This window comes from Coenobita brevimanus, chromosome 70, assembly GCF_032717465.1.
Source record: "Coenobita brevimanus isolate Jiangsu-jjx chromosome 70, ASM3271746v2, whole genome shotgun sequence".
NCBI lineage: Eukaryota > Metazoa > Arthropoda > Malacostraca > Decapoda > Coenobitidae > Coenobita > Coenobita brevimanus.
In genome coordinates, this window is record NC_137023.1 from 35,958,922 (window position 1) to 35,984,545 (window position 25,624).

At 41.3% G+C, this 25,624-nt stretch overlaps 1 protein-coding gene across 1 annotated transcript in view; it reads right to left on the minus strand.

The window, feature by feature from the left end:
• Window positions 1-6,833: 6,833 nt before the first annotated feature.
• Window positions 6,834-25,624, minus strand: part of Rok (Rho associated coiled-coil containing protein kinase) — a 165,688-nt gene continuing 146,897 nt past the window's right edge. Inside the window, exon 27 of the mRNA XM_080277508.1 lies at window positions 6,834-11,188. Within this exon, the coding sequence (XP_080133634.1) occupies window positions 11,104-11,188 (85 nt within the window). The 3' untranslated portion in view covers window positions 6,834-11,103. The remainder of the gene's footprint in view (window positions 11,189-25,624) is intronic.

Genomic DNA, 25,624 nt, shown 5'->3' on the forward strand with positions numbered 1-25,624 from the left:
GACCAGCAACCTTCTTCCCTGTTGTACACTTTCAAGCACTTCACCCTCTAAACTTCCATCCTTACTCATCACATTACCCAAGTACTTAAACGTACTCACATTTTCCAATTCCTCACCATCCAACCTCGCTGTACATTCATTGACTTCACCTCTCTCAAAGACCATCACTTTACTCTTCCCTACATTCACCTTAGATTCCGTTTCTTACACACTCTCTCAAACTCATCCACCAAGCCTTGCAGCTCCCCTTCGTCTTCATTCAACAACACAGTATCATCTGCAAACAACAGTACAGGGAGTTTCCAAACACTATCCTCTCTCACCAGGGCCACTCCAACATCCTCTACCCTACCTTGTACCTCTTTTATTACCCCATCCATGAACAGATTGAACAACCATGGAAACATGACATCCCTGTTTCAACCCAACCTCCAAAGAGAAAAATTCACTTAGTTCACCATCCACACGCACTGCAGCCTTAGCACCATCATACATACTCTTCACAGCATTCAACAACATCCCATCTACTCCATATATTCTTAATACTTTCCACAATCCTTGTCTATCCACCCTGTCATATGCTTTCTCCAAATCCATGAAAGTCGCATACAACTTCTTTCCCTTCTCTAGAAACTTTTCCACTAAAGATCTAAGAATGAATATCTGATCTACACAACCTCTTCCCTTCCTAAAGCCTCCCTGTTCTTCTCCAACTAATTCCTCTGTTCTTTCTCTAACTCTGTCAATGAGTATCCTACCATACACTTTTCCTATTATACTAAGAAGACAAATGCCCCTATGATTACCACACACTTCTTTTTCCCCTTTCCCTTTGTACAAGGGAATAATTATGCCTGACTTCCAATCCTCTGGGACTCTACCTTCCTCCCAGGCCAATATGCACATCTTCCACATCCATTCTATTACTATCTCTCCCCCATGCTTCAGCATTTCACCACACACTCCATCAATTCCTGGGGCTTACCCCAATTAAACTCTCTTCATTGCTTCCACAACTTCTATCCTACTGATTTCTTCCTGTCTTCTCACATCTCTCCTTCTCCCAGCCATTCCCCAGCCACTTATACTCCCATTACTTCTATCCTGTATGTTCAACAATTCCTTAAAGTGTTCTCTCCATCTGCTCACTTTTTCTCCCTTCTCCACTAGTAAACTACCATTTTTATCTTTCACTCCCCTGCTAACCTCACTTCTACCCTGTCTTACTCTCTTCACCTCTTTCCAGAACATTTTCTTGCAGTCCCTCCACTTTACACACAAATTCCTTCCAAATTCCTCATCCACTCTCTTCTTACTCTCTCTTACTAATCTTTTCACCTCTCTCTTTCTTTCTACATATACCTCTCTCTTCCGCCTCTCAACTTCTTCCATGCCCCTATTTCTCATCCATTCATTGTATGCTTTCTTCTTTTGTGCCACAGCCTGTCTCACCTCTTCGGTCCATCATGCTGTTCCTTGCATCCCCCTCTGTCTTCTCTTCCTCCCACACACCACATCACATGCTGCACATATTTCTTCTTTAAATATCCTGCACACACCTTCCACGTCCCCCATCTGTTCCAATTCATATTTGCCCAATCGTTCCTCCACTTCTCTCTTATACTTTGCCTTTTTCTCATCCTCTTGTAACCTTTCCACTCTCCTTGCAACTACTCCTTCCTCTCGTCTTTCCCTTCTTCTATTCCTCCATCTTACTTGTATCCTAATTCTGGCCACCACCAAGTAGTGGTCAGAAAGTCCACTCCCCAAACCTCTATAAGCTCTTGCATCCATTACACATCTTCGCATCCTTTCATCCACACACACATAATCAATCATTGCCTTCCTTTCATTCAGTTCACCACCCACTCTTCTCATCACTCGCCATGTATACCTGTGGATCATTTTATGCCTGAAGAGGGTATTGGCTATCACCAACCCCCTCCCAGCACAAATGTCCACTAACGCACTCCCATTCTCATCTATCTCAGCAGGCACACCCCACTCACCAACTACTCCATCCACCTTCACATTCCCAACTTTACCATTCATATCACCGATCCAAAACACTCTCTCATTCCTTCCAAACTTATCCATGCACACTTCTACATTTGTCCAGAACTCTTCTCTCACTCTGCTAGCACGATCTTGCGTTGGAGCATACACACACACAATCGCCCACATTTGTATTCCAACTTTCAACTTTACCCACACAATCCTTGACCCAACTGATCCATATTGTCTTATGCTCCTCTTCCATCTTTTACTCACAACTATACATACTCCTTCCTTTGCCCTCTCATTCTCACCTACTCCTGCACATATACCCCATCCATACTCCCATTCTCTCACACTCTCTCCTCCCCCATTTTGTTTCAGTCATTACACATACATCCACTTTTGCACCCTCAAGCACCTGGACAATCTCCCTCTCTTTCACCTCATCATTCGTTCCTCTTACATTCCATGTAGCCATTACCAAGTCCTTTGTCCGGTCCTGGGTCGTCATCGTTTGGTCAGTCCTTGTCCGAGGCTTCTTGTTTGTTTTTTTTAGTTAGTTGTTTTCCGGGGAGGGCACTAACCCTCCGCCAACAGGACAGGGAGTTTCCATTGTACAGGGGAATAATTATACCTGACTTCAAATCCTCTGGGACTCTACCTTCTTCCCAGGTCAATCTGCACATCTTCCATATCCATTCTACTACTATCCCACATGCTTCAGCATTTCACCACACACACATCATCAATTCCTGTGGCTTTCCCCATTTTGACTTTCTTCATTGCTTACACTATTTCCATCCTACTGATTCCTTCCTCTTCTCTCACCTCCCTCCTCCTCCCAGCCATTCCCCAGCCACTTATACTCACATTACTTTCATTTGCTATGTTCAACAATTCCTTAATGTGTTCTCTCCATCTGCTCTTTTTCTCCCTTCTCCACTAGCAATATATCATTTTCATCTTTCACTCCCCAACTTACTTCTTTATCACCCTGTTTAACTCTCTTTACCTCTTTCCAGAACATTTTCGTACATTCCTTCCACTTAACTCTCAAATTCCTTCCAAATTCCTCATCCATTCTCTTCTTACTCTCTCTCTTACTAATCTTTTCACTTCTCTTCCTCTCTCTATATAACCCTTTCTTCTATCTCTCAACTTCCTCCATGCCCCTGTTTCTCATTCACTCACTATATGTTTTTTTCTTTTGTGCCACAGCCTGTCTCACTTCCTTCCACCATGCTGTTCCTTGCACTCCCTTTCATCTTCTCTTCACTCCACACACCACCTCACATACTGCACAGTTTCTTTTGTGAATATTTTGCACACACCTTCAACGTCCTCCATCTGCTCTGAATCTTATTTCATCACTCGCTCCTCCACTTCTGTCTTATATTCTGGCATTTTACCATCCTCTTGCAACCTTTCTATCCTCCTTGTATGGACTACTTCCTCCTGTCCTTCCCTTCTCCTCCTCCTGCTCCATTTCATTTGAACCTTGACTTTCACCATCACCAAGTGGTGGTCAGGAAGTCCACTACCCAACCTCTGTATGCTCCAGCATCCATTACACTCCTTCTCATTCTATCATTCACACACACATAATCAATCATTGCCTTTCATTCATTCAGTTCACCACCCTCCCTTCTCATCAATTGCTACATATGCCTGTGGATCATTTTACTCTCTCATTCCTTTCAAGCTTTTCCATGTATGTTTCCACATTTGATGTGAACTCTCTCACTCTATTTGCATGATCTTGCATTGGTGCATACATACACACAATCACCCACATTTGTAGTCCAACTTTCAATCTTACCCACATAATCCTTGAGACGACAGATCCATACTCTGTTATGTTCTCCTTCCATCTCTTGCAAACAAGCCCTTCTTTTGCCCTCTCATTCTCACTTACTCCCACACATATACCCCATCCATATTCCCATTCTCTCACACTCACCTCTCCATTTTGTCTCAGTTATTCCACATACATCCACTTTTGCATCCTCAAGCACCTGGACAATCTCTCTCTGTTTCACCTCATCATTCGCACTCCTTTCATTCCAAGTGGCAATCCATACCATGTCCTTTGTCGTCACCTGTTGGTCAGTCCTGGTCCAAGGCTTTTTGTTTGTACTTTTGGTTAGTTGTTTTCTGGGAAGGGGCACTAACCCTCCACAAACCCACTGCTCTCACTTAGGGAACACTTGTTGGTTGGTTATAAGGTTAGGGTACCACCCAGGGTTGTAAATGATTTCACAGTTTTCAGGAAATCATTTGGCTTGCAACTCAATGTAGAGCTACCCTTAAATTGAGGACCTCTACACTAAGTAGCAGTATAAAAAAAGATGTGATGTGGCCACTCATTTCCTGTCAGTATGACTTTAATCCATCAGCAATGATGAAACAAACTTGAACCTAAACTGACCTGTAAGAACCTAAATTGCCTGTATTCATCTTAGCTGATATACGTGAGTGTAGATAAGACTGAAATATACTGTACTATAATAGCCAGAATGTAACTAAAGTGATCTGAATGGCTATGACTAAGACTGGTTAAATTTGGCTCAAGTGGAAGTAAGGGCTCCTGAATGTACCTTACTGGACCTGGATGGCCTTGAACAGACCTGATCTGCTGAGCCTGAATGAATATGAAGAACATAAATGGACTTAAATGATCTGAATTAGCCTGACTGGTCCTGAGTGGACAAGTGAGCATATAAGAAATACCTTCTCCACCAATATTTCTTAAACATGAATTTCACATACCTGTACATGAGGGATATCATACCAATGACTACCGAGTTAAAAATGAAGTGCACCCTTGCCAGGGATATCATACCAATGGCTACAGAGTTAAAAATGAGGTGCAACTTTGCCATGCATATCTCCAACCATCTTCTTGGTGTACCATTTCTCCTCCCACCTTCATTCACATACACTCAGTTTGACATTCATTCTATATACCCCTTACTATATGACATTATCGTGTAAGAGCACCATTTTTCTAGTCTTTTATTAACTCTTCCTTATGCCATTTTTTTTATTAATCTTTTTTATCCTAATTGATCTGTGCAACAGAAACACATTCCTTAATACCGTAGTCCCATTTCAAATGTTCTCCCTCTTAATTTTTTCTCTAAATATACCTTACCAACACCTGTGTTAATTTGGATACTAACATATACACACACACTACTCTCACAGCCTCCATGTCTAGTCCTGTTTCATATAATGGCATTCAGAGCACCAGCCACTTTTCCACCTGGAACCACGTTTTACTCTCTCTTGTGACTGCAGTGATGCATTTAAACTTGTTGATCAATTCAATTCTCTCCATTCACCAGTGCATCATGGTGCTAACCATCTCTCAAAAATCATAATTATACTACCATGTACTGTACCAGTAATCTTATTACTCTAAGTCAACCTAAAATTACCACCTTTCTTCCTCGAATCCTGAATTGTAACAACAGATTAACACTAAAATATGATACTAGTCATGAAGAAGAACTATGGAAAGGAAGATGAGCCATAGTATTATCATTTTCTGTCACTAGATTAAGTGAAGGAAGCTCCCAAGTTAATGTTTCAGAACCACAGTATCTACATTACTTCACATCAATGTCACTCACAAACATTGTTAAAGAACTATAGTACCTACATTACATCAATGCCACTCACAGACATTTACAAAACTTTAGAGCTGGAATGCATCTGTTCACTACAAGCAGCAGTACAGTATCATCTGTTTATATCAGATATGAAAATACTGTACTCCATTCTTCATCACCAGTCCCAAACTCACTTTCCACAACTCTAGTTTGACCTTTCTCATAACCCCATGCAGACAGTTATATACTGAACAACCATGGGGTATGACAGATCCTTATCTAACCCCAAATCTGATAGAGATCCATGCACTCAGACAATTGTCTCTCTTATACATGCCTCACTGCCATCATAAAATTCTACAGCATTCATCAATTTTCTCTCAACAAGAAATCTACGTGAAACTTTCCATAATTTCTCCTTATTCACCTTATCGTATCGAAAAATTTCATAAATATCCAAAATTTCTTCTCATGCTTTCTCCATCTCCCTGCATGTGCACATGCCCTATGGTTCATACCCTACCATACACACAAATTTGCATATGAACACTTAAAATTAAAAGAATCCACTTTAAAAAGTGTAAAAGGGAGTGGCAGAAATACAGTAATTAATGAAGAAAACATTGGGAGAGGAAGATTTTATATGGTATGGACAAGGTGTTGAAAAGTGCACTAGTTACAAAGAAAAGTGGAAGAGAAACATGCAAGGATAAAGTGGCTACGAGATGGTTCTGATTTCAGTCTTCCCTTGCCAGGGATGATGATCACTGCAGTCTGCGACTCATGTCTGTACAAATGTACAACTGTACAAAAAAGTATCGTTACGACATTGTGTTAAACAATATGACAAACGACGATGGTTTAGGAAAACCAGGCAAGGGGCTAAGAAACTGTTGGTACCCCTGCATATTCAACAATGTTGGTTATGCATGGGATACAAGAGGCATTTCCTGTGTTTGAGGTAATAAATGTGTCGATATGGATGTATCAAACCTTCGGAAACAGTAGCCAACATAGTGTTCGTTTACGTATCTATCAGACCCGAGGAATATTTTTTGTACACCTGTACATCCTCATACCTAAAATATCAGAACCCATCCTGGTCACTCAAATTCTTGACAAATGGCAACATACATATGGCATACTATTTGATCATTTTATTTTTCAAACCTCACTCAACAATGTTCAGTCATGGATATGGAGTATGGAAAGAATGGGTAATGAGCACATGAAGGCAGGATTTATTCAACTGAGGTCAGAGACAGTTGGCTGTGGAAACAATGACAAATAACAAACTGGAGTTACTTACTTCTCACTGAAAATCAATAAATATTAAGAGTAACAGATCCAGATAATGTACTGTAAAAAAAAAAAATAAATAAAAAATAAAATAAATAAAAAAAAATAAATCAGAGGTACTGAAATACAGTACTCCATTTAAGAGAGTTCTGTTCATCTTAAAATACAGGCAGATATAAAATGGTGCATGTAATAATTTAACACCTTTGTTCAAAATGAGGATGTTCCAGAATAATACAGTACAATAGCAAAACTGCAATTTACAAAATTTCAAATAAGAGTGATATCTATACAGATCTACTGACACATGTTAAAACTTGTTATCTATTTTGTACATAATACATTTCAATCTCTGACACATCTAAAATATTCACATAAACAGTTCAACAAAAATGACAAAACTCTGATAAAGTAGCAAGTTTAGGACAGACAGGCAATAAATATAGGAGAGGACTTCTTTAACTCTGATTATACCAATGCTGAGGTATGAATATGAAAGTCAAAGAACACAGACTCAAATAACTTGGTATATCAGTACTGCTCTTAATCAGTAAAAACTACCTTTTGCATATAAACTGCAAGGTTAATGAGGCATTGCAAAGGAACTCAACATTCCGTATCTGAGTGCATTACTGCACAGTATGTAGGCTACTTTCATACATACGTCATTAATTACTGTAATCTGCTACTGTATCTGAATACAAACTATGCTACCTTCAAGCCACTAAAATAGCATGTTATATCATCATTTGCCCTTCATACAGCAAAAAATAAAATGCTTACTTGAAGCCTCAAAGATTTTTCATGTGCTGACTTATACAGAAGTCTTTTTATGATTTAAGTACTTGGTCACGGAATCCATTAAGAGACATATAATTGATGCATCAGTAAAATTTTGATTAAACTGTCACTGAATCTAAATAATTAAATGGGTCTGACTAGTCAAAATACATTTCAAGTACTGCATAGTAATCTACAGTATAACTGTGCAACTCAAACACCTCAATAATTATATTAATGTTGATGTATCACAGCTGGACTACTGAGCAAACTAGCTCACCTGGAGTGTTTTTCTGCATAGCCATAATCAAGAATGCATCAGGGTTCTGAATCATGGAGAGCCACTTTGAAAATGAAGCTGACACCATAAGGGTACATGGTATTACTAGACATCTTAGTTACTTGCACTTAAGCTACAAAACTGCTTCAAGAACATCTTTTCATTTAAGGGAAGGGTTTTATAACAATAACATGCTAATAGCTTCTCTGTGAGCTATTAATAGTATATAAAAATATACATATACATATACATATACATATATATATATATACCAGTAACTGATAAAAATCTTTGCCAAATACATCCAATAAAGTCTGAAAGTCAGAGGTACACAATGCAGTTTAAGGAAATAGATAAAATCACAAGAAATGGAATGAAGTAGGTCGAGCTGCTAACCCTTTGACCAGCGACAGTTTTCAGGTGCCATTTTGCCTCTTTTAACCCTCAATATGGTGAAGTGTTCTGTATTTCATGCTTGCTACCTCAATATATATCTTATTCAGCTTAGGAGCACCCAACAGTAGTGAAGAGGTTTATGGAGACAATAACTCTTCAAGTTCAAACAGTGTCTCCTAAGGTGAATATAACTAACTGTCTCCACTGCAAGGAAAAAAAATCATAGTGAAGAGGATACCAGTAATGTAATGTACTGAGGAAGTCTGCAAAGCACCTATATATCATGCATACATTCATAATTACGCTACTAATTTTTGCAACACATAAACACAACATAAAGACATTCAGAAAACTAGTGACTGAAAAAAGAAAAAGATGCCAACAAGTACAGTATACTGGATGGAAGAACCTGATACTACCTGAAATTACTGGTCCAGGCCAAAGGGTTAACCCTTGAACCAGGTGACATCTTTTTTTTGTTTATTCTTACTGCTCCAAAATTATTTTATTCAACTCTGGAAAGGCTCCCCACACTGAAGGAGTTTATTCAGGGTGTATCTAACACCTCCAGTTCAAAAGTCCATCATAAGTTGAGTAAAACTGTTAACAGATGGCAAGAATAAAAAGAAAATGACATCCACAGTCTCCGACAGGCTAACAATGAATGGCATGGTGATAGGATCATTCTAGCACACTAATAATCGGCAAAATAAGAGATTACATAGGAATACTCTTTACCTGTACTACAATGGCTATGATACCTGATTATATCCTGCTCAAGTAACTGCTAACACTGTTCATAGTAATCAACTTACATATGGTAATTAAAATGGCTCAGTTACTGGAGGGTAGGACAGCTATAAAAAATAATAATAGTAAAAGAAAAGAAATGCATAAAACATTGCCTCAGGTAACTTCTTCAGTGCTTTACTCCAGACTAGATTCTTTTATGTGGGAGTAACAGCAATGGACAGAAATGAAGAAGTTTTTTGTAATTACAGATTCAAGTCTGCATCCACTACTTGATGTGGGAAACAAAAGCAACTGATAGTAAGAAGTCCATAGTAAACATCAAATCTGTATTAACTACTGCACTAATCACATGATTGCAAGGCCAGCTCTGTGAGTTAGAGTGCCATCAAGACAATAATCAGAAATGACTTAGTTCCATCAGAGACTATCAAAACTGGTACATGTATTGTATCCTGGAAGTATGTTGCCTTGATCTCATCAGGCTTCTCTCAGTTTACAGAACTTAGATTCCCATTTGGAATTACTAAACATGGTATTTGAACTTCCAGAAAATTCTCTACAGGACAAGTGTATACTTATACAATTTGTAAAAAATAATATCTCCTTATTCAAACACAAACTTCCTTAAAGATTTAACTGTCATTCTTTTCTGCAAGTCTTGCAAAATGTATATGTACAAAGAAAAACTTACTAACTAAATAGCTCATCAAGGTTTCCTTGGCTCTCCAATTAGTGGATTAACATGACTAATATATATATCACTTCATATAATTAGGGAAGAATAAATCCCACAACTAAGTGAAAGTTACCTTGATTACACTACTGAATGCAATTGTTTGACACAGTACTATACACCTTTTACCAATCACACAGGAATCACAAATGCAACTGTTTGGCGCCTGCATTAATTCATTTGCAATAGCCTAACTTTACTGGACGATAGTGTAGGAAACTATACCTGTACATTGGAAGCATTATCTTGCCGCAAATACCTATAAACATACAAAAAAGGGTTTGTATCAAAATTTCATATCAATTATGTTTGAAAAAATATTTTAATTATTAGATACTAAAAATTATGTATATAACAATAAATCTTACTATTATTTATACTTTGTCACTTAAACGACTTTCTCCTGAAACTGGCACCAGGACTTGAAGCCATATGTGGAGGCAGGGCTGGCCTCGAGCATAGGAACTCGAGCCTCATAAGGCACTCATCCTCACCACATGTTGGCTTATGAGGCTTTCTGACACCTCTCTCTTTGTGATTTATTTTACCTAATATGCTGATCATTCTTAGGCCATGTTTTCATCAGCTCAGGAGGCTCCCTGACACCTCTTTCTTGGTGCTTTAGTTTGCCTGGTACATCTTCGTATTCTGTTTTATGTTACTCCCTATCTTTTTAATATTAACAAACTTTGGACTGATAACATACATTATATTAATATGACACAAGCAGCGATAAACTTATTGGGAAGAAGTGCTAGGTAGCCTCCTTAATGGATGACAATATGGCACTAGGACTTCTCAAAGTGGTAAAATGTCCTCTGAGCACAGGCTTCCATTCATAATTTCTCTAAACCATCACACTACTTTCCACCACAATCCTCTCTTCCACAACATTTATGAACATCTCTCTTTCACAACACTTCTTATGATTATCTCCTCACTTCTGCAGCACTTCCCATGATCACTTCCTTACTTCCACAACACTTCCTATCACCACCACTTTAATTTCCACAAAACTTCTCAAGACCTCCTCCTTACATCCATGATACTTCTCATGACCACCTTTTCTCCACACTGACTCCCTCCTCTCTGCACTGTACCTTCTCAAACCAGTCTCACAATGCTCTCTCATGTTTAGATGTTGGAGGGATTTAAATACATTTTAAATAAAATAGTTAAGCCATTAAGGTCAATTTACAGTCACCATCAACAGCAATCTTATGATAAGGAAAAAATGTCTCAGTCTTCATCTACTTTCTACTCAAATTGGAGTTTGGAGGCAAAGTAGCTGACTTCTGTACAACATATGGTCGATATGATGATCTGGTTGATTCTCTGTAATGAAAATTATTAATAGCCTTGTGAAAAAATATTAAATAATAAAAATTACATATGGTATACTGTATCAATAAAGATGTGTAAAAATATAGTCATGGCACTTTTAGAATTCATACAAATCCAATCATCAATCACATAATTGAGATAATACAAGTTATTCCACAATATGTCACAGCTACAAAGGATGCTATCTACCACTCAGTATACAAACAGCAAAAGGAGTGCTGAACTGAGGCTTTCCGAGACTCATCATAAAGAAAGTTGCACCGTTTTTGCCCGTGCATAACACAATAAAAACTGAAGGTGCACAGCAGGAATGTGAATGAGTTTTATACAGCTAAACTGTGCTACATATCACTACTTATATAGCAGTGATGCAAAAATATCCACGTATTTACAAACAACAGTTTTACGTATTTTAATCTTAACCCATGAAGACTTCAATCTTCCCAATGGCACTCTTGTAAACTGCTCACATGCATAATCTATGCAGGTGAGTCTTCACAATGCTCGATCTTTGGCAGCCTCCCCATTCGGTCAGGGAGAAGGGATTGAATAGGGAGGCTGCCAGAAACTGAGCAGCATGGAGAGCCACCAATAGGTGACCAAAGGCTGATGCATGCAAGCATGTTGGAGCCTTTTAAACGATACAAAATTATACAATGCTTTCATTTCATGTTAACAGTTATTCCACTACCAATATATTACTGCTTCAGTTCAACAGTTTTAAAATTGTGAGATGTACATCACATATTATGGTATTTTACTTCCCAGTTAACTGCACCCCCCCCCCCATTAAGGAATTTCATTTCACATCATTAATGAGTTTACCCATAAAGTACTATGTCTATCCTATCTTCTTTCTTGGGTTCAAGGATGAGAATATCTACAAGTAAGACAGACCAATCACATGCTGGGGGATGGAAGAGGAACAGTAAAGATATGTGTTCTAGTAGTTAGTAAACATAGGTCAACATCATCATCATCAGACTGTTTCCTATTTCCAGAAAAAGGCACTCTGATCCTTACTGCAACATAAACCATATGGTAGTTTCAGTTCGCTCTCTTTTTCTGTGATATTGATGCAACAACAGTCCGTGCTAAAGTGGTGGGTACTGAGACCGCTTTATATGTACTATACTAGTATTCCAAAGGAGGAGGACACAGATTTTCAGTCCACTGCCTCAACCACTTTTAGCACACACATGAAATATATGTATGCAGACAGGGACAGCATTCTATCTCTTCTGCCCCCAGAAAGTTAGTAGCAATTATAGTAAAACCTCGATATAACAGACTTCAATAGACCAGAATTCGCGTTTATTGGCCTCGAGGAGCTACCGGACTAAATTCCTATATATCAGAAAAAGTCTGATAAAGCCAGAGGCAGTCCGGACTGCCTGACCACTTCAGCTATGTTCATCACAATGAGGTAAATAAAAGACATGTTTATCAGTGTTAAGTACAGTATTATTATATATATTATACCATTTGATTAATATAGTGAAAATATAACACAGTACAGTACCACAATGGTAGTCAAAACAGTTTAAAAACCATTCATGTGATCCGGACTAATGTCCGATATATCGGAAAAAGTCCAGATTAGCAGAGGGAAGTCCGGATGTCACTTTTAACGGAATTTCGCATTTTTCGGAACGGTTCGGGCCCCAATTAGTCTATTATAGTGAGGTCTTACTGTATATCCTTAAGCATAATGACATCTTTATAACATCATCATCATCATCCAGACCTCCTTTCCTATTGAAGGGTGGCGTGAGGAGTAGCAATGTCCAGATAGCCTAAGTCTGCCCAGCTCAATGGGCCACACTACCATTCACTCATCATTCAAGCCCCTGGAATCCTGGCCCCATCAAATAGGCCCCCCCAAATTTTACCATGTTCTGTAGCTTCACAAAAACATATCCAATAAAGTCAATCCAAATGCTGTCATGTTGAAATGGGATGCCAAATCCATGGTAATGCACTTCTCAACGCAAAATTCATCCAACAAGCTCGGTCTCTTGTCAGTCCCTTAGCCTCACCAACTTCCATTCCTCTCTTCCTCAAACACTCACCCACCATATCCTTCCACCTTCTCCTTGGCCTACCTCACCTACTTCCTCCTTTAAATTCGCTCAGATAAATTTTTTTTCACCACTCTACTGTTATCCATTCTTTCCACATGATCATACCATCTCAGTACACACTCTTCAATTCTGGTGTCTACAGACTTCCTCACTCATCTTTCACGAATCACATTATTTCGTATCCTATCCACTCTCTGTACTCCACAAACATTCCTCAGCAGTCCCACCTCCACTGTTCTTACTATTCACTTTTCATTTTCAAGCCACACCATAGTCTCCATCCGTATGTTAAAGCTGGCACTAACACATTTATGGAAGTCTCACACACCTGCAACACTCAGTCCTTTGTTTTTTTTATCAAGGCCTTTATAGCACCAGCTACTGTACTTTCCTTCCTTGTCACTTTACTTTCCACTTCTTTTGCACATTTTCCTCTCTTTTCTATCACTGTAACCAGGTATTTGAACTTTCATCAGTTCCAGTCTCTCTCCATTCTCTGTAACATCACACTGAGAGTCACCTTCTCTCTCAATACCCATCATTTTATTCTTCTCTACATTTACTCTCAAGGCACGACACTCACAGACATCTACAAAACTCTGCACTAGTCTACCAAGTTCTTGTCTGGTATTTGCAAGTAGCACGGCATCATCAGCATACAACAAATTTGAGATATTCCATCCATCACCATTCATTACCAATGCCATCTCTCTCTCCATTAATCGTGTATATACTTCTCACATCACCCCAGCCATGTGTATATTGAACAACCATGGGGACATCACAACCTTGTTGCACACACACACTGTTCATGAACCATTCACATAGATGCCCATTTTCCCTTACACATGCCTCACTACCATCATAAAAACTCTTGACAGCACCTAGCAGCTTACCACCAACACCGAACATGCATAAAACCTTCCACAATCCTTCTCTGTCTACTTTGTCATACGCTTTTTCCAGATCCATAAATGCCATAAACACCTTTATAGTCTTTCTCACATGCCTTCTCAACTATCTGTCTCTGCTATCTGATCCACACATCCTCTGCCACCCCTAAAGCCACCCTGTTCATCACTCACTAGGACTTCTGGTATCTCTTACTTTGTCTATAATAATTCTTCCATATACCTTCCCTACAACACTCAATAAACTTAGGCCATGATAATTCTTGCACTCACTTTGCTCACCTTTGTGTTTGTGCAGGGGTACAATCACAGCTTTCTTCCACTCTGCTGGCACAGTTTCTCATCAAGCCTTCTTACATATCTCCATGCACTTCATTCCGCTCTCTCCACTACACTTATATCACCTCTGGATACACCTCATCAACCCCAGCTGCTTTCCCATTTTTCAGCCACTTCACAGCATTCTTCACCTGTGCGAGTGTCAAGCTTCCTGGCACTGCATTCCTTCTCTGCACACCCCCAAAACCAGTCATGTTTTCAGTGACTCTGCTCTCTCTATTGCTATTCATCAGACTTTCAAAATATTCTTTCCATCTGGTCTTACTTCATTCCCATTGGTTAATAATCTACCACTTACATCCTTCATGTTTTCACATTTCTTTCCGCTGTCACTTCTACATTTCCACACCTCTTTTCAGAATAACTTCCTATTTTCAGAGTAATTTGCATTTATTTTTCTTCCTAGATCATCATTTACCTCCTTTTTCCTCTTCACTAGTCACTTTACATGCTTCTTGATCTCAGTACTATATATTAATTTATTTCAACTGAACCCCTGTCCTGCAACCACTCTATTTTCCTCCACTGCTCTCTTAACATCTTCATCCCACCATGCTGTACCTTTCTTCTTTGTTGTTATTCCTGTCTCACCACACACTGCTTTAACATTCCTAACCAAGCAATCTCTATATGCATTCCACAGGCTGTCCAGATACATTTCATTCCAATTCACTGATTCCATCTCCTCCCCTACTTTGGTCCTGTATTCATCTGCCATTTTTTTGATCTTCAGCTTCTTGACTTTCAGTCTTTCTCCCTGACTGCTCCTCTCTCTCCTAGTCCATCTTGCTCCTCTCAGCGTGATCTCGTATACCACAATCATATGATCTAACATACCTCCACATCACCCAATCATGGCCCTCGTATCAGCAACCATTCCCAGCATCGACCTCTCTATGAGAACATAACCAATCAGGCTCCTTTCAACATGATCCCCGTTCCCTCTATACCATGCATATTTATGTGCATCTTTGTGTTTGAAATACGATTTACAAATGCACAACCTTCTTTCCTGACACATATCCTTCAGTCACTTCCCATTATTATTTTCTCCTGGTACTCCATTACAATCCATTATGTAACCCTCAAGACCAGTGCCTACTCTTCCATTCATATCGCCCATTACGATCACTTTATAGCTCCTGGGCATTTCTCCCACTGCTTCATCCAGCTCATCCCAAAACCTTTCTCCCTCTCACTCCTGTCATCACACTGTGCATATGCTACAATCACTCCCACTTGTACCTTCCCAAACTTGAACTTGACATACATACACCTCGATCTGACTCATTTGTAATCTCTCAGTAATCAAATCATCATGTGCTATAATAATGGTATAATATATAATATATAACAGTACGGTATAATATATTTAATAACACTGTACTGTACACTGACAAACACGTCTTTTATTTATCTTACTGTAGCGAACACAGCTGAAGTGGTCAGGCAGTCTGGACTGCTTCTGGCTTTATCGGATTTTTTTCGATATACAGTATAAAAATTTAGTCCAGCAGCTCCTCAATTCCAGTAAAAGCAAATCTAGTCTACTGAAGTCTGGTATATTGAGGTTTTACTGTATACAAGCAGACGGCAAGATACAATACCCCTAGATGCAATACCCTGGCACAGCAATGGGGGTAGAAATACCACCGTACCCTACCAAACAATGGCCAACACTCGGTATAACCTATCTATCTATCTATCTATTGCCAGACGCCTCAATGCCATTCGGGGTGGCCACAAACAAATCGCCTCCGCATCACCCTGTTCCCTGCCATTTCACTGTCCTGCTCCCAACTCACACCCCAATCTCTCATGTACCTTTCCACCCCATCCCTCCATCTCATCCTCAGTCTCCCCCTCCCTCTTACCCCCTCCACCTCTCTCACATACACTCTCTTCGTCAGTCTCTCACCCTCCATCCTCTCCACATGGCCAAACCACCTCAGTGTATTCCTCCTAACGCTTCCTATCACATCCACATCCACACCACAATGCTCCTTTATATCCTCATTTGTCAGCCTGTCTCTCCATGTGACTCCACAGGCTCCTCTTAAATAACTCATTTCCACTGTTCTCACTCTTGACTTGTGTCCGTCTAACAACGTCCAAGCTTCACTTCCATACGTTAGAGTTGGTATCACAATACTGTCATGTAGTAACTTTTTCACTTCTATGCTCACTTCCCTGTTTCTTATCACTGCTTTCAGGAAACCAGCAACCTTTCTTCCCTGCTGTACCCGTTCAAGCACTTCACCCTCCAAACCTCCATCCTTACTCATCACGCTACCCAAGTACTTAAACGTACTCACATTTTCCAATTCCTCACCATCCAACCTCGTTGTACATTCACTGACTTCACCTCTCTCAAAGACCATCACTTTACTCTTCCCTACATTCACCTTTAGATTCCGTTACTAACACACTCTCCCAAACTCATCCACCAAGCCTTGCAGCTCTCCTTCGTCCTCACTCAACAACACAGTATCATCTGGAAACAACAGTACAGGGAGTTTCCAAACACTACCCTCTCTCACCAGGGCCACTCCAACATCCACTACCCTACCTTGTACCTCTTTTATTACCCCATCCATGTTCAGATTGAACAACCATGGAGACATGACACATCCCTGTTTCAAACCAACTTTCAAAGAGAAAAATTCACTCAGTTCACCATCCACACGCACTGCAGCCTTAGCACCACCATACATACTCTTCACAGCATTCAACGACTTCCCATCTACTCCATATATTCTTAATACTTTCCACAATCCTTGTCTATCCATCCTGTCATATGCTTTCTCCAAATCCAAGAAAGCTGCATACAACTTCTTTCCCTTCTCTAGAAACTTGTCCACTAAAGATCTAAGAATGAATATCTGATCTACACAACCTCTTCCCTTCCTAAAGCCTCTCTGTTCTTCTCCAACTAATTCCTCTGTTCTTTCTCTAACTCTGTCAATAAGTATCCTACCATACACTTTTCCTATTATACTAAGAAGACAGGTGCCCCTATGATTACCACACACCTCTTTTTCCCCTTTTCCTTTGTTTAACCTTTTTTTTTTTTTTTTTTTTTTTTTTTTTAAGACTTAAATTTTGTTTAGGTTGATTTAGAAAGTGTTTTTAGACTTAGATTAATGTGTTTTAGTCACAGGTGGGGTGAACACTGTCATTCAGGAGTACAGTTTAATGTCTGATTTTTTCCAGACTTATTTTTAATGATTTTCAGATTTTATTTTTGGGTTTAGGTGAGTTACAAACCGCTTTTAGGCTTAGCTTTGCTTGTCTTTGTTTTAAAACTACTGGGGGTTTGGGTGTGCTAAAAATTTGTTTTTGGACTCATCTGGATGGGTTTTGGACTTTGCTGGGGGGGGGGGGGTGGATCCCAAAGCTCAAAAACACATCCCTATACTTTACAAGTTAAATCTACTCAGAGATACAATATCTTGCCTAGCAATGAGTTTTTACTTAACCAATTGCATAGTTAAACCAGGGTATGCCTGTATATGTATGTATGTATACAGTGCCCTCACAATGTGAATGTATTCAGAGTAAACGATTTGCCTAGTGAGCAAGCAGGGGGGGGTAATCAGGTCCACAAAACCATAATGAATGAGTTGATCTCCAAATGAATGAAATCGGGGAAAAGAGTAGGTCACTGCCGTCCCATATTGAAAGACCCCCACCACCCCCCGTAGATGCCGCACAAGAGGTCAGATCTGAGTAACCTGTTGAGCAGAATCCAATGGAGGACGAGGATTTGCCTATGTTGAAGATCAGTAAAATTCTAGCGGCAGTGGATGTTCTGAGAAAAGAGGTCAAGGCAAATGAAACCAGCTACCTTAGGACACAGGAAGTGCTCAGTGGAGCAGAAACCACTTTTCGTTATTAGAATGAATGGCATGATACAGAAGTCAACATAAGAAAACAAAAACTCATCACGCACAACTACTGGAATCAAGAATAAGTGGTGCCAGTTGCCATTACATCGTCTGCTACACTTCCATGGGAAGACAATGATTATGTGGTCAGTGATGACATCTTTGGACTCCAAAGGTTTTATGAGAGAGGTGAATGAGGTAGAGGCACGTGGGGAAGTGTGGTTCAGTCAAATGATGAGGGCGGGACTGGTGACGGGAGCGAGGGAGAGGAAGGTGATGTGGAGGGGTCACTCTAAGTGTTCGGTATCTCCCTGCCTCAGAACCACCTGTATTCAAGCCAATCAGGATTGCCATCTGCTCCACTTAAGGTAAATAACCACATGTTTTATATTTTATATATTTGTACTGTATGCATTTGAAATGTGCCCTTTAGTACATCTCTGTGGATGAAAAAGTGGACTTTGAGGAAGTGGTGCTGCCCATATGCTATTTTTCCCATAAGATATGTTGTTCACAGTGAACGAATTCGCAGTGAACGAGCTCGTCTGCTGCCCATAAACTCGTTTACTGTGCAAGGGTATTGTATATATACAGTATACATATATATATATATATATATATATATATATATATAGAAAGTAAATCTATATCTATCTATCTATATATAAAGGATGGGTGAGAATTAACTCCCTGCTAGAAATTCTAGGTAATTTTTGTAAATATTGCTCTATACTCATGAAACAAGTTTTATTTTGGCCCTCAGAGTGATAGAATTTAATTTATGATTTTTGATATCAGGTATTAGTGAAGAATGCAATCTAAAATGGCGCAATGCCTGATGCTGCGTGATTGAGCTCAGTTGGTTTCCCATTTCGAGGTGTGACGGTCAGTGGTAAAAGTGCAGAGATGGTGGCGATAGGTGCACAGACCTCGTACCATAGTGGATCCCAAGACCATCAAGAACTGCCATTCCAAGCTGATGACCATGGGATCTGTGGTAGATACTCGCAGAAGTGGTTGTCTCTCAACAACCAGATCAGAGGAAAATGTGAGGGTGTTGCAGAATCCCGTGGGCATCAGTGGGACCCACTGTGGTACGAGGTCCATGCACTTGTTGCCACCATCTCTGCACTTGTACCACTGACTGCCACACCTCAAAATGGGAAGCCAGCTGAGCTCGGTCACACAGCATCAGGCGATGCACCATTTTGGACCACTTTCGTCAATGATATCTAAAATCAAGTCATAAATTAAATTCTACCACTCTAAAGGTCAAAATAAAATTTGTTTCATGAACACAGAGTGATATTTACAAGTTACATATTATATCTAACAGGGAGTGGGATGTGTGCAAGAAGTCCAGTATAGGGGTGGATCAGCCAGAAAGATTGTTGGGACAGAATGTTACTGTAAGTTGTTTTGGCAGGATAGGATAGATGGATATGGGGGTGAGGGTGTGTTGGCTAGGGAAAAATGGTTGGAATATATCATGAATGTTATGAGAGTAAGTCTATCTATCTACTGCCAGACGCCTTAATACCTTATACGAGGTGGCCCAAAACAAATCGTCTCCAAGTGACCCTGTCCCCCGCCATTTCGCTGCCCTGCTCCCAATTCACACACCCCTCTCATATACCTCTCCACTCCATCCCTCCATCTCATCCTTGGCCTTCCCATCCCTCTCTCCCCCTCCCCCTCACTCACATACACTCTCCTCATCAGTCTCTCACTCTCCATCCTCTCCACATGGCCAAACCACCTCAGTGTGTTTCTCCCAATGCTTCCTATCACATCCACATCCACACCACAACGCTCCTTCACATCCTCATTTGTCAGTCTGTCTCTCCATGTGACTCCACATGCTCCTCTCACATAACTCATTTCCACTGCTCTCACTCTTGACTTGTGTCCCTCCAACAACGTCCAAGCTTCACTTCCATACATCAGAGTCAGTATCACAATACTGTCATGTAATACCTTTTTCACTTCCATGCTCACTTCCCTATTTCTTATCATTGCCTTCAAGGAACCAGCAACCTTTCTTCCTTATTGTACCCTTTCAAGCACTTCACTCTCCAAACTTCCATCCTTACTCATCACACTACCATTTGGTAGGTGGGGGCGCCCATCATCCACCCACTTAGTGTAGTGGTACCCTGTTTTTAGGGTAGCTCTACAATGAGTGGTAAGCCAAATGATTTCCTGTAAACCAGGAAATCATTTACAACGCTGGGTGGTAACCTTATAATCAACCAACACGTGTTCCCTACGTGACAGCAAGTGGGTTGGCAGACGGTTAGTGCCCCTCCCCGGAAAACAACTAACAAAAAATAAGAACAACAGTAAGTGATAGGATAATAATAGCAGTGAAAATTTTGATCGGTGGGATGGGATTTGCAACTGTTCGGTGTATGCTCCACAGGCAGGCCTGGATGAGGTAGAGAAGGATAGATTTTGGGATTACTTAATATATGTTGTTAGTGGTATGGGGGATGATGAAATTGTAGTATTGGGTGGGTGGGTGGGGAGGATTGAAATGTAGGTGAAACAGCTCAAGGATATGAAGGAGTACATGGGGGTTGTGCATATGGTACAAGAAATGAGGAAGGGGAAAAGATATCGAGTTTGGGGAGGCAACGAAAATTATTGTGTGCAACACACATTTTATGAAAAGAGAGAGTATGTTGATTACATACAAGTCCGGGGGAAATAGCAACCAGATAGACCATTTCCTGGTTAGGAGGGCTGATAGGAGGTTAGTGAGGGATGCTGAAGCTATAGGGTGCGAGAAGTATATGCAGCAACACAAGTTACTGATTTGTGACATGGTGCTTTACCCTAAAAGACGAGTGTCTGCATATGCTGTCCGAGGGCACTAGGGTCACAAAGATGGGCGTCCACATACATGGTCACGCCCCTCCACCTACACTCCACCCCCCAACCCTCCTACCACCATATTCACACACCACCCCCCATCCCTCCCATCCTCCCCGCCACTCCTAACCCCCGCACTTCCACCTATCACCAACCCTTCCATCCCTCACCACCTACCCACGCATCATTCACCAAAACCCCCCACCCATGCACCTTCCCCCCCCTCACATCCAATACCCCCCAACCTTAACCCCTACCCTCCTCAACTCACCAACCCCCCAATGCTCCCCACCATCCCTAACCCCCACCCTCCCACCCACCACCACCCCACCTCCCACCCAGGAACCATCCCTCCCACCAATGCACCATCCCAACCACCCACGCACCATCCTCCCCACACATGCACCATCCCCCCACCACCCCTACCCCTACCCCCACACCCTACCCTCCCCCACCACCCATGCCCCCCACTTACCCCCACTACCCCCAACCACCCAGCCTACACCCCCCACAAACCCCCCACCATATTACACTCGCCAATCATGTCCGTCTTGAGCATATGTCAGAACATTCTGGTGCCCGTCTTTTTAGGGGTTAAGTTGAGGGTGATGAAAAAGAGGACCTGTGCACCTATAAGGAAAATATGGAAGTTGAAAAACCAAGTAGTAAGGGATGCCTTCTATAGCAAGATGAGGAGACTGTTGGCTGAACAGGGAGATTTCGACAGAGATGTTCATAAACAGTACGAAACCCTCAAGACTAACCTCTTGAGAGTTACTGATTCAGTATGTGGATGGACAAGAGGCCCATCGAGACATAAAGTGACTTAGTGGTGGGATGAGGGTGTAGAAGCTGCAGTTAAGGAGAAAAGAAGTCTTTTCCAGGAATGGAAGAAGGGTGGTAACAAAGAACAGTTGGCCGCCAAGCACGGGGCTAGAAAAGCAGTTTACAGGGCAAAGTCTGAGTCAGAGACTTTTATTTGATAACCTAAATTGTGTGGATGGGAAGAATATGATTTTTAAGGTGGCAAATCAGGTGAAGAGGGAGAACAGGGATATCACAGGTGAGCAGTGCGTGAAGAATGATAAAGGAAAGGTTGTGGTGAACAGTGGGGATATTAAAGACACATGGAGAAAGCATCACAGCCGGTTGTTGAATGAGGAGGTTGACTGGGACAGGGAAGGTTTGGAGCTAGCAGATCCAGTATTTGGCCCTTGGCCTTAGGGTGACGCTGCTACTGTGAGTGGGGAAACGGGCAGGATGCATGTGGGGAGGGCAGCAAGTGTGTCTGGGTTGACTGCTGAAATGCTGAAAGCATCAGCAGATATAGGAGTGGGGTTAATCACTGACCTGATAAATATGATTATATATGAGTGCGTTGTCCCAGATGATTGGCTGAAGAGTGTAACTGTAAATGTGTACAAATGGAAGGGTGATGCCCTGGAAAGAGGAAATTATTGAGGTATAAAGCTTTTAGACCAAATAATGAAGGTAATGGAGAGAATTCTAGAAGGTATGATTAAAAAAAAGAGTGAATACTGATGAGATGCACTGGGTTTATGCCGGGCAAAGGGACCACTGATACCATATGCATTGTTCGACAGCTTCAGAAAAAATATACATGAAAGAAATGGGAACTGTACTTTATTTTTGTTGATTTGGAGGGGGCCTTTGACAGAGTCCCTAGAGAAGTGGTGAGGTGGGCAATCAGAAAGCTTGGGATTGAGGAGTGGCTGGTTAGGGTTGTTATGGCCATGTATGTGGGTGCTCACACCCAGGTACGGGTGAATGGAGATTTGAGTGATGAGTTTTCTGTGTTGGTGTGCATCAGGGGTCAGTCTTGAGCCCCATGTTTATGATGGTACATGAAGTCCACTCATGTGACTTCAGAAATGGACTCCCATGGGAGATGTATGCTGATGATTTGGTGTTGGTTCTGGAGAAAGAAGGCGAGGTGGAGGCAAGATTTAGGACATGGAGAGATGGTATGGGGCACAAGGGCTTAGGAGTAAACGCTGATAAAACAAACATGGTGATATCTAGGGCTGGGGGGGTACTATCAAAGAAGAGGGAGGGTGGCCATGTACAATTTGTCACAAGAGCATAGGAAGCGATTCCATCTCGTGCAGTGTTTGTGATATGTGGGTACATAAGGGATGTAGTGGTATTAGAGATGAACTGTGAGATAATTCTGATTTCATGTGTGTGGTGTGTCGGGGAGTGCACGTGGATAATGCCAGGCGAGAAAGGACTGAATTTGCTGGTGAGTCTTTTAGATGTGTGGACAAGTTTTATCATGTGCTGAAGGTGAGGCAGTTGCTAGTTTTGTGGCTAGAGTGAGGAGTGGTTGGAAGAAGTTCAGGGAGCTGTTGCCTCTCCTGACATTGAGAGGGCTCTCTCTCTGTGCTAAGGGATCTTTGTATGCGGCATGTGCCAGGAGTGTAATGTTGTATGGCAGTGAGACCTGGGCAGTAAAGGATGAGGATATTTGCAGGCTCAAATGTACAGAAATGGCATGATTTGGTGGAAGCGCAGAGCATACTTGAGTGAAAGGCCTGGGGGGGTTAGATTTAGGATGGAAGAGTTGAGAGGTAGGATGGGACTGAAATGTATTGGTGTTGTGATGAGGAGAGGTACACTGAGATGGTTTGGGCATGTGGAGAGGATGGAGGATGATAATTAGGTGCAGAAAGTGAGAAATGTTAATGCTGGGGGTAGGGTAGTGAGGGGTAAACCTAAAAGGACCTGGGATGAGGTCACTGAGTGTGACCTCAGGGTTAAGGGATTAAATACGGAAGCTGCTAGAGATCGTGCAGCAAGGATAGCTGCCATTAAGTGACCAAGGTGATGCATGCAAACATGTTGAAGTATTAAAAAATGAAAACAAAAACAAGATAATTCTCACCACCCTGTAGGCATATATACATACATATATATATATATCATCATCATCATCATCATCATCCAATCCCACATTGCCCCATGAGGAGCGTAGAAGCCCGGGGCTAGGCAGTTGGTCCCGACATTTAAGATGAGAATTACCAGCCTCACTCATCCCTGAGTGGCATTACATGAGCAATCAACCCCAATCACCCCTTGGATATAAACCTTCACCGGCTCAATCCGATTGGAGCACAATAATTATCCACTAAACCACCAGGTGCCAAAATTTGGTTATATGGTTACCACCCAGCATAGTAAATGGTTTCCTGGTGTACAGGAAACCATTTGGCTTGTCACTCAGTGTAGAGTCACCCACAGGCAGAAGGAAGAGGAAAGAATGAAGTAAAGAAAGAAAGAAAGAGGGAGGGTAAAGTCACCCGTAGGCAGAAGGACAAGGAAAGAATAACGGAAAGAAAGACAGAAGAGGATGGAAGGAAAGAAGGATGGAGGAGAGGAAAGGGCAGACACCCGAGAGCAGCACTACATCGAGTGAGTGGATGGTGAGCGCCCCCACCTACCACAATATATACATATATATATATATATATATATATATATATATATATATATATATATATACACACACACACAGTAATGTGAGTGCGTTCAAGTACTTGGGGAGTGTGATCAGTAAGGATGGAAGTTTGGAGGGTGAAGTGCTTGAATGGGTGCAACAGGGAAGAAAGGTTGCTGGTTCCTCGAAAGCAGTGATAACAAACAGGGAAGTGAGCATGGAAGTGAAAAAGTTACTACATGGCAGTATTGTGATATCAACTCTAACGTATGGAAATGAAGCTTGGACGTTGTTGGAAGGACACAAGTCAAGAGTGAGAGCAGTGGAAATTAGTTATTTAAGAGGAGCCTGTGGAGTCACATGGAGAGACAGACTGACAAATGAGGATATATACAGAAGCGTTGTGGTGTGGAAGTGGATGTGATAGGAAGCGTTAGGAGGAACACACTGAGGTGGTTTGGCCATGTGGAGAGGATGGAGGGTGAGAGACTGACGCGGAGAGTGTATGTCAGTGAGGGGGAGGGGGGGAGAGGAAGGGGGAGGCCAAGGATGAGATGGAGGGATGGAGCGGAGAGGTATATGAAAGAGGGGGGTTGTGAGTTGGGAGCAGGACAGTGAAATGGCAGGGGACAGGGCGACGTGGAGGCGATTTGTCTGTGGCCACCCCAAACGGGATTGAGGCGTCTGGCAATAGACTGATAGATATATAGATAGATAAATAGGCAGATAGATAGATAGATAGACAGATATATATAAATATATATATATATATATATATATATATATATATATATATATATACAGTAATCACTCCAATATCCGACGTAATAGAGCCATAGGCAGGTCCGGATAGTGGTCCTGTCCGGAGATTGGGC